General features: G+C 35.0%; 3 protein-coding genes across 3 annotated transcripts; 2 read left to right on the top strand and 1 right to left on the bottom strand.

Moving 5' to 3' along the window:
* Window positions 1-3,774: 3,774 nt before the first annotated feature.
* LOC110371861 (histone deacetylase complex subunit SAP30 homolog) lies at window positions 3,775-5,604 on the top strand. The gene is made up of 3 exons (XM_021328289.3): window positions 3,775-4,566; window positions 4,684-4,902; window positions 5,000-5,604. The coding sequence occupies exons 1-3, from the start codon at window positions 4,372-4,374 to the stop codon at window positions 5,126-5,128; spliced, it is 543 nt and encodes a 180-aa protein (XP_021183964.1). The 5' UTR covers window positions 3,775-4,371; the 3' UTR covers window positions 5,129-5,604.
* Window positions 5,567-8,828, bottom strand: LOC110371860 (exosome complex component RRP45). The gene is made up of 7 exons (XM_021328288.3): window positions 8,664-8,828; window positions 8,496-8,590; window positions 8,064-8,286; window positions 7,363-7,583; window positions 6,859-7,104; window positions 5,837-6,009; window positions 5,567-5,711 (listed from the first exon to the last, which is right to left on the bottom strand). Exons 1-7 carry the CDS (start codon window positions 8,727-8,729, stop codon window positions 5,620-5,622), a joined length of 1,116 nt encoding a protein of 371 aa, XP_021183963.3. The 5' UTR covers window positions 8,730-8,828; the 3' UTR covers window positions 5,567-5,619.
* A 1,358-nt stretch (window positions 8,829-10,186) lies between these two features.
* LOC110371862 (glutamate receptor ionotropic, delta-1) lies at window positions 10,187-15,009 on the top strand. Its single transcript, XM_021328290.3, has 9 exons — window positions 10,187-10,445; window positions 10,572-10,660; window positions 10,938-11,123; window positions 11,339-11,502; window positions 11,815-11,984; window positions 12,969-13,162; window positions 13,489-13,775; window positions 14,054-14,237; window positions 14,530-15,009. The coding sequence occupies exons 1-9, from the start codon at window positions 10,367-10,369 to the stop codon at window positions 14,809-14,811; spliced, it is 1,635 nt and encodes a 544-aa protein (XP_021183965.3). The 5' UTR covers window positions 10,187-10,366; the 3' UTR covers window positions 14,812-15,009.

Raw genomic sequence — 15,009 nt, 5'->3', positions numbered from 1 at the left:
TATCCGTAAGAATTTTCATCAATGGCTTCTTGAAGATCTTTACTAATCAAAATAATCAACTTGCTTTGAAGAAAGTTGAATGGCAATAACTTAATAGACACCTGCATAGGCATTGTTTAATCAGTAGGTATAAGCGTTACCTATGTCTTAATAAACAGGTATTTCATTTTTAATCCCACTTGGCATAATATGTATCTACTTCATAAGAATTACTAGCGTATTAGGTATCCATTTTGATAATACACAAAATATGTTCTACCAATCAACGTGGGTGAGAATTCGGAACGTCAAAGCGTCTTTACCACGAAGGGTCATTAGTCTTAAAAGTTATAACTCCCCCACCCTTTTCAGAAAATGCCTGGTTTTACGCCGGCTACGTGCCGCAGCTGTTGGTACGCAAAATTAAATTGAACTATGGTAACTTAACATTTAAACGCTTACCGAAATATACCTATCCCTTATTGAATATCCGTATTTCTCAGGACTACCTTATTGCAAAAAGAGAAGGAAACAAATAATTTATTAATAAGAAAACAATATTATCGGATTTTCTTAACATATGAGTAGGTATAAAAAGAGGTTACGTGTTTTGTTCTGCCGTCAAATGTACATCAAGCCGTCAAAAAAATTGTACCAATGTATAAGTAAAAATTACACCCTGTTCATCAATCTTTTAAAATTAAATTTTAACCTATATTAATATAGTGACCCTTTTCTTCTCCCTATCTTCCACAGGACGACCGGATACTGATTAAATGGGTTCATAATAAACAAATAACCAAAATAGGGTCATTTCGCCTGTTCGCGTCCATAGCCCAGTTCGCGTCCATTTTGCCGATCTCCTTTTAAAAATCCTCGAAAACAAGTCAATTAACACACTAATCAAACGAAAAGTCATTACCGCTAATACGTTAATGTATAAGAGGCACGCACAGATAGACAAACGTTCTGTGCGTCCAACCAATCCTTTTAGAAAAAATAATTAGTCTAGGCTCTTCAACAAGAAAGCGAAAACACGCAGAATTTTAGATAAAAATTAGTGTGCAGCGGCGTGTTTGATGGTAAGTTTTATATTGTTTTATGTGAATTTTAGGATAGATAGCTATTTCTACAGTTTAATGATGAATAAAAGTATAATGTTTATTATGAATTTGGTAATGTTTTTTTATATTTAACGAGTAAAATAAGGTGGACGCGAATTACTACATCGAATTTTACGAAACTTCCACTTTGCGTCCACAATGGACGCGAACTAAAACTATCCTCTATAATAATAAACCAAATTGCGTCCACTGTTTTCGTTAAATACTTGCTTATAAAAAATAATTAAAACATACTGTTTAATATTAATATATTAAACAGTACATTTTTTTATTAAGATATATACGTGGTTATAATTAAATTATCAACTGAATTAAATTATAAATGAAATTACTTATAATTTCATTTAAGATAAGTTCTTCCGATACAGGAAAAAAGAAGGAAAAGACAACATACACAGAAGAAGATTTAAATAAAGCGTTAAATGTTATTCGAGAGAAGAATAAATCGATAAAAAATATGCAAAGAATATGCTACCTTGTCTGATAATTTATTGACTCAACAATTCTTTTAGTTGTATGTTTACACAAAATTATTAAATTGTTTTGTTAATTTAATATGAAAGGAAATCGATCTACGGATCGAAAACGCCTGGAAGAGCTACTGGTCCATGAAGGGAGAACTCCCTTTATGTCTGAAGCGGAAACTAGTCGACATGTGTATTCTGCCCATCCTAACCTACGGCGCTCAGACTTGGTCTTTGACCGAATCTCAAAAGTCCAGGCTAAAAGTATGCCAAAGGAGCATGGAGCGTAGCCTGCTCAGCATACGGCTTAGTGACCGGATACCTACGCAACACCATTATCCGGTCCAAGATCCGGGCATAGTAGATGTGGGCAATAAGTCTGCAAAGTTGAAGTCGAATGCACCCGGACAAGTGGGCCAACATCACCACACACTGGATCCCTGAGGATGGAAGGTGACCGAGAGGGAGACTAAGAAAACGCTGGAGAGAAGACTTGGACAGCTTCCTCTCGGACTGGCCACAAATAGCGATGGACAGAGAAAAATGGAAGGCTATGGGGGAGGCCTTTGCCCAGCAGTGGGACAGCATAGGCTAATAAAAAAATAATATGGCCAAAAACTTAGTATAATCAAGGCGGATCTTAAGCATTCCCTGTGATTTAGAGTAAAATTAACAGAATTGATTACTGTTTATTCTTCAAGTTTCAAAATTAATTGCCTAATTTTAAGTTACTTAAACCAATGTTGAGAAGAATTATTTTTATTTTGTAAAGTGGATTTTAAATGATGATAATGTTGATTTTTAATAATTAAGTGTATTGTTAAATAAAGAAATTGTTCAAATACAATCTTTCTTTATTAATTCTTAACAATTTCACCCCTATATTCCTTTTCAAAGCCGCTGGACGCGAACTGGACCATGGGTGGACGCGAATTGGATTTTGTGGACGCAAACTGGGTAAAACGCCTAATTCTGAGGTTTATCGATTTAAATAGAAAACGTAAGATATTTCTTATACAACTGAAAGTTAATCTTAAAATAGAGTATATAAGGAATACATTACACAAATTTGACATGGAAATGAGTGCTGGAGCATTTTTATTATCGCCGTCAAACTTGCCAACTGCACTAAATGGTCGCCAACAGGCGAAATGACCCTAAATACAATGCTAACACCCACAGTACAGAAAAACAACGTCAACGTCTGATCCCTTTCAGCAAATAACCTTTCATAAGTAGGTATGTAATTGTTTATGTTTATCACCAGCTACCACCGGTTTCACCCTCGTCCCGTGGGATTCACATACCCTGATAAGAAGTATTTGAGCTATCTAACAATGAAATAACTCTTGAAATTGGAATTGCTAGCGAAAAAAAACTTTTGCTTTAAAATTAGGACAGATTTATTTTATGGTAGGAAAATAATTCTAAAATGCCAATAGGTATTAATTTCCACGGTAACAATTGTTTACGTAAACATAATAAATGGACTAATCAGAATAGCTAAGTAATCAAAAGAATGTAGGTACAACACACATAAACTTTGTCGATAAAGTTACTTAATACGAAATTATTGGAATACAAATTACTTATTAGGCTTATTTAATTAGTTTTAGCAGTAGGACAGAACTTCATACCTATAAGTTCTTAAAGTTATTTATAAAATTATACAAATCTTTCCATTGATGAATTTATTATAAGAACACTGATAACTACCTATAAGGTACATAACTACTACAACATGCTCACGTATACATATACCTACAATATTATTATGGTCATACCTAGATATAATACCTATAGAGCTGTCACCTTACTTCGGCACTCGGCAGCCATTTGCTTACAAAATTAGAATGTAAAACTATAAATATCATTTCAAGCGTTACACTGAGAACATTTAAACCACAGAAACAACTTGAGTAAACCAACAATTTCATTTACAGTGAAATTTTAAGATTCTATTAGAAAATAATGAAACTCACCGAGTATTGTGTTTATTATAAACGAGCACACGATTTCAGCGCTTATTACGTAGGGAACTTTGCGCTCGTCGAAATGAATACATGAACAGACGATGTCAGTGACAAAACATTTTGATTGGTTGAAATTAAATACGCCGCCATTTTTCAGCCAATGACTGAGCTTGCCTTAGCTTTATTTTTTGTTTATACTACAATACATAGATACGTTGTCATGTTGTATTCATGCACACATTCACATAAAGAACTGTTTTCGTTTCGCGGTTCTAATCGTGTTACGCTAAAGTAGTTGCTATTCCCCATTTCAATAATGCCCTAATTTACAATCGCTCCGTAACTTCAAGCGAGTGAGTGAGTGAGTGAATGAAAAGACGAACAAGTAATAATAAAATTGTAATGGCGATGCCATCGGTCGTCGGTGCGGATACGAGTCATTTTTATTTTATTCAGCGGCTGCAATTGAGTTTCTTAAAAGTAGCGTAGACAAAATAAAATTGGTATTTAATAGCGTCCTGGATTTTCAAGTCATCCTGTAGAAGTTTCGAATACTTGGATACATAATACTAGTGAATAGTTGCGAAGTAGCAATGGACAAATTGTTGCATATGTGCAGTGAATAAAGGATTATTAGATTCGTGGAGTGATCGGTGTGCAATATACAAACTGCCGGTTACTTGTTGTGATGATTTTAATTGATTTATTTTACGCAAATGTACTGTGTTGTTATAAATCATAACCTCAATCGTGTATCATTGTGAATACGTCGAACAGTTTTCCATCGCCTGGTGCGAGGTGTAATAGACGAGTTCATTTTATTCGTTATATATGATTCAACGGGAGTATCAAATGAACAACGGGTTTAGTACAGGAGAAGAAGATTCTAGAGGTAATTCTGACCAAATATGTTGCCTTATGGATGACGGCGATAGCTGCAGGCGACCCGCAGGCAACGCCTCGTACAGCAAGCGCATACAAAAGACTGTCGCCCAAAGAAGGCTCAAACTTAACATTGACCCTCAAGTATGTCACACACATTTTTATTTATTTTTAACTTTCATCAAAAACAATCTTGAGTGACTTTAAACAGAGTGCTGTGATTATTATGTTGGCTAACTGAATTCCATATGTTATTTTCAGGCCAGGCATACTTACATTTGTGATTATCATAAAACAATGATACAGTGTGCAAGGACGAAACAAAGGAGGCCCAAGGACTCGGAGGATGACAGTAATGAGGCTGAGATGGATTCCCCTGAGGTAGACTGGTTCCAATTACAAGTCAATACTCTGAGGAGATACAAAAGACACTATAAGGTGCCAACAAGGCCAGGATTGAACAAAGCTCAACTAGCTGATGTAAGTAATGCATTTTTAAAACAAACTTCTTTTAATCTCTTTTGTAATGTTGATTCTCTAGATCTGGTAAAGTAACAATAATTTATATTTTTTCCAGGCTATCCAAAAACATTTCAAGTCATTACCTGTGAATGAAAAGGAAATTATGACTTACTTTATTTATATGGTGAAGACAAATGGCAACAAGTTAGACCAGAAAAATGGGATGAACTCTGACTCAGTGTAGAATAATATATGACTGTAATTTATAGTTGAAGTGTGTAGTTTTAATGTAGCATATTAAGTAGATGTAAAATTAGATTTGATTTTATTTTCATCTTAAATTTTCAATCTGCATTCTACAGTAAAAGCATAGAAATATAGATTGAGAATCAGTTGCAAAGATAATTGAAGTATATTACTTCATGCCAAATTGTAAACTTGCTAAATTCTTTAATGATTTTGACTGAGTGAATGTTTATAATGTATTCTATATATTATTCCACACCATTTGTGCCCACTTGCATCCACATGAACTACTCTATTTATTTTTCTAGTGTAGTTAGATAATATTCTTCTGTATTATACTTTAATCCTTTCAGTGTCAAATGTTATGATTGTTTATTGATGAGGGACATGCAATGGCTAATATAATACTGTTAAGAGAGATTATAATAACAAGAAGTTTTTAAAATGTAAATTTATTACATTTTATTTAACAAGTACATGTGTATTATTTCAGTCGTCCTCTGAATCTGATGAAATCTCTATCCATTGTGAGGCTCCTTTCTTTGCTTGTATTTCTGCAGTTTGAGGCACTGATGAAACAACTGTGAACAATTGAACAACACCTAAGTTACTCCTATACTGTGGTGATGAAACCAATAATTGATTCATATTTCCTTATTTCTTGGTAAAGTGGCATTTAGTAATTACAAAATATTTTTCAACTCACCATCATATTTGCTAGGCTCTTTCTCTGAATCAGTGTCCATAAATTCCTCTTCATCTATATTGTCATCGTCAGCATTGTAATGTTTGAGCTTGATAGTTAAGTCCTTTTTACTCAGACAAAGTAGGTGATCCTGCGTTATTATATCTGAGAAGTTAATCTTCACCCTTTTTTGTCTGAAAAGTAACATTCATATTAATGAAAATAAGACACAAAAATTATAATAGATCTCATTTTATATATTATGGTATATCTATTTATATTGATGAATCTTCATCTAGAATTTGGTGGCATAGTTCTTTCAGTCAAACATTTTAGAATATAATTGTTGTGCATGAATAGCTAAGGAAATGCTTACTGTATCAAGATAAAACATAATTTATCACACTCCTAAATAAAGTAGTTTCCTATCGGTAAAATGATTTTCAAAATTGGTTCAGCAGATTCAGAGATTAGGTACACAAACACCACAAACTTTCTAAATTGTATGTAAAAGTATTGAAATGGTTTTACTAGTTAGTAGTTTCTTTTACAGTTTCCTTATTTTATTAAATCAGTGGAAACCCCAGCAGTAGCTGTAATGTTTAATTTCAGTGATGAATTTTCCACAATATGATTCATATAGAAATGCATAATATTGTTAATGATGTCTAAGTGTCATTGACCCTATAGTTGATGTAATAATGCATCCTATATTCTTTCTATCACTATCGTTTTGATGTGGTCTACAGAATTACTTTGCTGATAATAAGAGTTACAACAAATGAGGTCTAAGTAGGCAACTGTGGTTTATTTATTTATTCCAAAAAGATAACAGTAAAATCACAGTTATGTCACTGTTGGCTTAAAACTTGGCTACAGTTGTTTTTATGTTAATACATAATGTTATTGTTGCTTCTAAGTAACTTTAAACATATATATATACATAAACAACTACACTATTGGTTTGTTGGCTAAGAACTCAGGACTTCTTTGTAAATAAAAAAGAGAAAAAAAGGAACGCTTAGGTTTTTTCAATAGCCTACCTTTGAACATCATCACTAATAATAGCTTTCTTCACAATATCAACAATTTCTCTACACCTTTCCGCAGCACCTGGCAAAGCCTTGTTTAAGATAGCTCTGTTGGTTAACGCAGCTCCATAAATGTATAATATACACACTTCTTTGTACTGGTTTAGTCCAACTACTAGTAGGCCTGAGCGTGAAGTTTCTTCTGTGGAACTTGTGCATACAGTTTCTTCTAGGAAAGTAGGATCTGCTAGGAGGATGCTGGAAATAATATTCAGAAAATGGTATCAAGGTAATGTTCCAAATAAAAATACAGTAAGCAGAAAGTTACTCGTATTAAGAAAATTAAATGTAACTTTAGTCATTTATTTCTGAGGTCCGTATTCTATTAAGTGGACTTGACTATAATCAAATTTGATGTGATTGAGATCATTGGTATATTTATCTACCTGTCTCCCATGACTATGTAAATATCAATATTTCTTCTGTACCTTTCTAATTCAAAAGCAAAATACTCACTCTTCATCAAAAACAGCATAAGTAGTACAAACAGGGTAGTGAAATAATACAGTAGGTATAGGATCCTTCTCAGTAATATCATGAATAATGACACTGTCACCGCTTCTGGTCACGTCAGGTCTTCTGAAATGTGCTAGTGCAGTCACAGTGGCTAGGCTCGCACACTCTATGAGGTTACCATCAAGATTCAGGACCTTGATATCAACCCTTATTGACCAAACCTGAAAGATGTAAAGATAGCATATTAGTGAAGTGAAACTTAGTACAGTTGTGAAGGGTGTAAAAGGGAGGAGGAGGTATTGAAACAAGTAGATTTAGTTTTACCAAAAATACAAGAATAGTGCATGTTGTGCATAGTTGGCAATCTTCCATTTTAGTCTGACATTGATGTAAGATAATGTTTAACTATGAATGATTATGTTCCTGGTGCAAGTAGTTACTGGAGGTACTACTTACAGTAAAAGTAAAGTCTGTTAAAATCTTTCTTCAGAGAAAAGTTTATTTGGTAATAATTGTTTTTGCACAACAGTGCAAAATTATAATTGCACCTTGCAAGAGTTCATCAAAATGATTAATAATTATGTGTAAATAATCTTTTGTGTAGTCAATCAATTCTTATCCTGCCAGATATGAAAGTACAAACAACTTGTTTTGCAGCTCTGTTGCAATCAATTGATTACCAATATAAATCCCAAGATTACCTTTTCTTCAGCGACAATACACAAGGACTCTAAGTCAATGCACTTGGAATCCTTGTAACATTTCTCCAGTTGTCTATTCAAGCTCAATGAGAGATCATTCTGACGGTTAGCTTCAAACTGTGGGGCGGCCATTGGACTGATCTCGGCATTTATGTAGAGTAAACCTTCATTTGGTCTGATCTGTTTGGGCTGTACCACTTCACAGGATACTTGTGCCAGAACCCTGTAATGTGCAATGAGTTATGGGTAAACAAAAGTGTTTATGAAAGTTATTAAAAAGTTGGTAAAAAAGTTCATTAGTTAGGAATGTATGGACAGAGAAAGTTAGTTATGGTATCTAAGTGTACACTGTTTAGGTTCATTAGTTTACAAGTTACTTGGTTCGCTAAAGACAAAGGTTATTTTATTTTCGAAATTAAAAGTTTTGCATACTTAGTTTCTCCCAGTGATACTATACAACTGCCATATTCGGATCCGAAGGCGATGTTCAATGGTCTGCTTTCATTATAATTTCTACCGTCTAAACGCTGTAAACAAAGATAAGTTTAAAATAAAACTTTCAAAAGTTTCGAATTTTATTACATGGGAATTTGGTCTTACGTGTCCTTCCGGTACTATTTTGTTTAGAAAGTTTTTTTCACAGTTTGATAAGACTACGTCCCTCATGTTTCCAAAGGTTTCAGCATTAATTTATATTGACAAAACTGAAAAACAATGAATAATATTTAAAGTTTGAGGTTATGTTTTCTTCACGCTTTGACAATATTTTATTTTATGACAGCCAAACTAACAAATGTCACAATGAGACATCGTTTAGAAATTAAAAACAAAAACCACTTTTTATCAAATATTATGAAATTATGAAATAAACACATTATTTTTTAATTTATTTCATACTTAACTTTAAGTTTGTGAATTAAAAAAAAATACTGGCACTTGGTACTCGTTGGCACTCCTAATAAAACAGCATCGTGAAAAGCCTGACAATTTCGTGAAAAATAGGCACAAGTACAAACAAATAAATATAATAAGGTACTTATCTACTACTTAAGTTTATTTTTCATGAAATGCAACCAATTGCTGGTTAGAGCTAACATAATTAGGTACGTAGGTACCTATTTATAAATTAGGTCCACTTTTCCTTTAAACAGAAGCCTTTCCTAAGAAAATCAATATTTATATTTACCCATTTAAATTGCTATACCTACTTGCCTTGGTTAAATAGAAAATAATATCTCATTTTCATAATTTGAGTGGTGACAGAAAGAGAATAATACATCGCAACCTTTCATATTTATTAAGTACAGTCAGCAACAACAGTCGTTCGTTATAACTTTATACAATTTTAGACAGTGTGGTAGGTCAGTATAGTAGGTAGATCTGACAAAAAAAGTTTTCATCTTACGTGACTTTGTTTCATACTAATATTTAATGCATATATATTACATGCCTGTAACAATATAGTAGGTGTAATTTAACACCAATATCATGTAAAAAATTCAATTGATCTTAGAATCGCTGCCAAGGTTTTAAGTATACAATTTACAAAATAATTATTGGCAATTCACAGGGTATCGTTTAATGACGCACATTGATCAGCCATGACAATTTACCGAATAGGTAACTCGCCATGCCGTCACCCATTAACGAGCTATGATTATTTACCCCTACGTAATTTCCATATGGCATAGCATGGACATGCTTTCTGTTTCTTATTTTTTATGTAATATCCTGCACGATGTGCCTTGTCTAGATTATGCTTAGAATATCTAGTTGATACCAAAGTATATAGATAGAATATCTAGCTGGTAGTCAAAAGGATGGGCCAGAAAAGGATTCACGGGATCGTTTCCGAACCTAGTGAGAGTAACTACCTAATCTATCTAAGTGAGTTTTTAAATTAAGTATAGATGAGTATGTGAAAAATGAAAACTGCTCTCTGGACGCCGCGCCTGTAAAAATATAAAAAGGTAGTCAGCTTAAAAACCACGTTATTCAGGTATCCAGAATGATGAATTAAACCAGTGAAGCTTGTGCCAAACAGTGGATACAAGACCTAAGCAGGAACTACTTCTACGAATTAGCCTGCTGACCCATGCTAATTCATTGCGAAACGTATCGACGGTAAATTATTAAAATAATATTGATCAACTGTTGAATGTCAATGTTAATCTAACGCGCATTATCGTCGCGTGGGGGGAAAGGCCGTGTCATCGGCGCATCCTCACAGTCCGCAGTGACTGCTCGCCATTCGACCACCGACCACCAAATGTGCCCTACGGCCTTACAAACCTCATTATGCCATGGCCGGCATAGAGCTTATTATATCCTCTATATGTAACGCTACGTTCTGCGATGTTCCTTATGGCGGTGCTGATAAAGGTGAATTTATCAGTAATTTGATAACTTCTTTTAAGGTTTTTCTTGCAATTTTATAAAATCATTTTATCTGCATCATTACATTTTGCAATGAATAATACTTATTTAGCTCTTTCTGATCTTAATTAGGATCTGAAGTTCTAACACCGGAGGTGATTAACTTTAAGAGTTTAATGCAAGATGTGAATGGGAAAAACTTAAAAGTTACAACATATAATGTAAGTACACCTACTTACCTATATGCAGTTTCGATATGATTCATTAGAATATTCGTGGCTGACATAGTTTATCTGCTGGAGAAACTGAACCTTGTTCAGGCTTTTTGTCAAAAGATTAGGAATATCAGCTCTGAATTTCCCCATGTAGTATAACAACGTGATATTAAAATCGGCACAATTTTTTATTCGATACCGCGGCCCAGGACCACTTTCCAGTATGCTTCGGGATATATTTACATAGATAGACCTCATCATTCACTTTCTCAAACTTTTTCAGAACACACCTCTGAGTTGGACGGAACACCACAATGGCACAGTGGTGGGCAAAGGGGTGGCCTTCACGGTCATGGAAATATTACGGAAGAAATTCAATTTCACCTACGATGTGATCGAACCAAAGAGAAACTATGAGTTGGGAGGCAGAGTGACTGATGATTCCATAATAGGACTTCTCAATTCTAGCGTAAGTTGAAGACAACACTGATTTTTAAACGACTCTGTTTCCTATTTCTTAACAAATTACCTTAACGAAGATACTTAGTGCTACTTTCATCTTCCATTTTCAAAAGTTTAGGTATTCTTCTTCACTTTCAAAACATGGTCTCTTAAAATTAACGTCAAAAATCCCAATTTGTAAATTCCATGTTTTTATATTTACCTACGACATTTCCTAAGCAGAAAGTGGATATGGCCGCAGCGTTTATGCCGACATTGATAGCGTATCGGAAACAAGTTTCATTCTCAATAGATTTGGACGAAGGAGTGTGGGTGATGATGCTGAAGAGACCCAAAGAATCTGCTGCCGGGTCGGGTTTACTCGCTCCTTTTAACGATCTTGTATGGTAAGTTTTGTCCACATCCTCAAGTTTCCGATTTCTTCAAGATGTACCAATTCATTTGTGACTGTTCTGACTCTCTGACTCTCGCCTCTGCTTATGACTTACCTACTAGCTTCTGCCAGCGGTTTAATCCAGTGGGATCCTCTGATACGAAGCCTGATATAAAGTAGCCTTTAGCCTTCCTCGATAAATGGGCTATCTAACACTGAACTAACTTTTCAAATCGGAGTAGTCCCTGAGACTAGCGCGTTCAAACAAACAAACAAACTTTTCAGCTTTATAAAATTAGTGAAGATAACACAATTTATTCTCTAGGTATCTAGTCCTTGCCGCAGTTTTAACATTTGGCCCCTGCATAACATTCTTCACGAGGGTCCGAACCAAACTAATTGCTGATGGAGAAGGCGTTCTACCGTTAAAACCTAGCTTTTGGTTTGTGTACAGCGCTTTTCTGAAGCAAGGAACTAATTTGTCTCCAGAAGCCAGTAAGTGGTTTGAATTCTTGTCTTGGTCCTTTGGTGCCTACTTATAAGCTAACAGTATTTAGTCGTGTATCGGTACGTGCTTTAAATCTTAATTTGTTTGGGAGTGTCGGTAGCTTTGTATGTTAAATGGTTCATATAACGGAAAATATGATGAGTTAAAAATCATGCGATTTCTTCTTCACCTTGAAGCTTGAAAACATTAAAGATTTTAAAAGCACATACCTAAATCTGATTAAAGATCTACCTACTGATTAAGACCAGCACATACATTTTAGGCCGCCATAAAAATGATGATACATTATTTGAGCATTAGAATCTAGTTTTATAACTGAGGTCAATTCCAACACCGACATATGCCGATGGTATCGCCACTAATGGTTTACGTAATCTATCACTTTTTGTCACACTCTTCCACCATTTTCTATGTCGAACATGAAAAGTAATCACAAATGAAAATGGTGTTAACGATGGTTGTCAAAATATTTGTTTGGGCATTCTGATTACTGGTATTTGGTATGTTGATTAACGAGCTTTGGAAATATATTTTTAAGTAACTTTAGATGTTTAAACTTGGAGGATAAAGTTTTTTATTGTAGGACATTAATTGCGCCCTATTTTACTAGATACCTTACATACTATACCTAGGTACCTACCATCAACAGCTATCTTTTATGATATTGGTCCACTAGTGCATCCATAAAATGACGTCAACGCGTTTTTATTATATTACTTATTAGGTACTAGCTGTTTCCCGGAGTTTCAAGAGCACATCGTGAAAACAACTTCCCGCACGCGGATTAATATAGCCTATTCCACCCAGGGTAGAGGAGCTTCCACAGAGTAAATTTTTCAAATCTGTTCACTTCTTTCGGAGTTTTCAGGGTACAAACAAGCAAACAGATCCCCTATTTTATTAATACAGATTACTGATATTCTTATGAGTAGGAACGTAGTGTAAGCTGAATACCTACCTATATTTTGTAGATACGACCCGCGTACTCTTCGTAACTTGGTGGCTGTTCATGATCTTGCTCTCTGCGTTCTACACGGCGAACCTGACTGCTTTCCTCACGCTGTCCAAGTTTACTCTGGCTATTGAGAATCCTAGGGACTTGTACCAGAAGAACTTCCGATGGGTCGCTTCAGCTGGCAGCTCGGTGGAACATATTGTGAAAACTGTGAGTTGGGCATTTATTTGTGTTTTTGAAAATTTTGATTTGTTCAGCTACTTTTGATGCTGACCGTACCTACTATAAGGTTTTGTTGTCTATTGGAGGCATATTTAAGATGTAACTAAATACATACTTAGTTTAGTGGTGCCAGCCGATATTTTGGAATGATTTTTCAGCGTAACCAATATAAATATTAGTAACCAGGTGTAAATAATTTGTTGATAAAATGTTTTATACCTATAAAATGAAAATCCATACATGACTATTGTTCAGAAATACTAGGCCTAGAGTCGTTCTCTCAGTAATCTTGACGGTTTATTTATTTTACACAGGAAGGAGAAGACCTCTATTACTTGAGCGCCATGATCAACAACGGCAAAGCAAGATTTCTCTCAGTACTGAGTGACAAGGATTTCCTGGATCCCGTGAAGAGAGGTGCAGTGCTGGTGAAAGAACAGACCGTGGTAGACCATCTGATGTACAACGATTATACTTCGAAGAAAGATGTGGAGGAGTCTGATAAGTGCACTTATGTCGTGGCTCCTAATGCCTTTATGAAGAAACAGAGGGCCTTCGCGTATCCTGTGGGCAGCAAGTTGAAGAGCTTGTTTGATCCCGTGTAAGTTTAATCTTAATTTTGCATGTTTATATTATTCAGTTCTGAAGTGGGTACTAACGTAAGCATTGCCATCCAACGACGCATGCTGCTAGCCTTTTATGCATACTCCCAGTCGATAACGATGAGGAGTTTTCTGTCGATTTTTAGTATTTAAGAAGGTACCTAGTTAGTATTGGGTTTTATTAAAAATGCTTCTGTTTCAAAAGTATAATAACCATTGCTAAGTATATAAGAATATTGAACCTGTTTGAAAGAAATATACTTACTCCACCTTCCAGATTAACCCAAATATTCCAAGCCGGCATCCTGGACTTTCTGAAGCGTTCCGACCTTCCCAGCACGAAGATTTGCCCGCTAGACCTGCAGTCTAAAGACCGCAAGCTTAGGAACAGTGATCTGATCATGACGTACTTGGTGATGGTCGCTGGATCTGCTACTGCTGTCGCCGTTTTTGCTGCTGAAGTGAGTCTTAATTTGTGAAGCGTTTTCTTATTAATTTCCAGTTGTTGGACAGATACTGTAGCCTAGAATTGACCGTCGCGTCGCCTATAATAGTTACAGGTTACTATAGGTACCTATGCCATTGTGTGGAACGAGGTACAAGATATCGAAAAAGAATTAACTACTTACTTGTTCCCTCAAAGTTGTTAGATTTATATTCTTCTTTATTATTCATATCCAGTACCTACCCTTTCCTTCACAAGTTTATACACCCGAATACTTACTGCTTAATACATCTTTAATTATTTTACAGATATTCATAAAACGATACCTCTCCGTCAAAGTGAACAAGACAAAGAAGACGAAAGATCGAATCAAGAAATCGAAAATCGGCAAAAAATCGACTCGCTACGATGACAGTCGCCCGCCTCCCTACGATTCTCTATTTGGTAAAAATCCCAGATTTAATGTGGAGACTACACGGACTAAAATCATCAATGGCCGTGAATATTATGTTTTTGAAACTGGGAATGGAGATCGGAAACTCATTCCTGCAAGGGCGCCATCTTCGTTCCTCTATCGATCTGACAAATAAACAATTGACAATCGCCTATTATGAACATTATGGGCATATGGAAATACCTCTCTAGTAGAAAATCTCTTTTAGTGTGGATGATAGTACAAATTAGTGTGTGAAATTAGTTTTAAGCTCTACAATATAAGACACAAGCACAATGCACATTTTAAATGGGGCAGAAAATGTAGTCAAGTTGAAATATAAAAATTCAAACCA

Source organism: Helicoverpa armigera, chromosome 10 (genome assembly GCF_030705265.1).
Source record: "Helicoverpa armigera isolate CAAS_96S chromosome 10, ASM3070526v1, whole genome shotgun sequence".
Taxonomy (NCBI): Eukaryota; Metazoa; Arthropoda; class Insecta; order Lepidoptera; family Noctuidae; genus Helicoverpa; species Helicoverpa armigera.
Note: the sequence above shows the minus strand (reverse complement) of the source record. Positions and strands in the feature narration are given on the sequence as shown.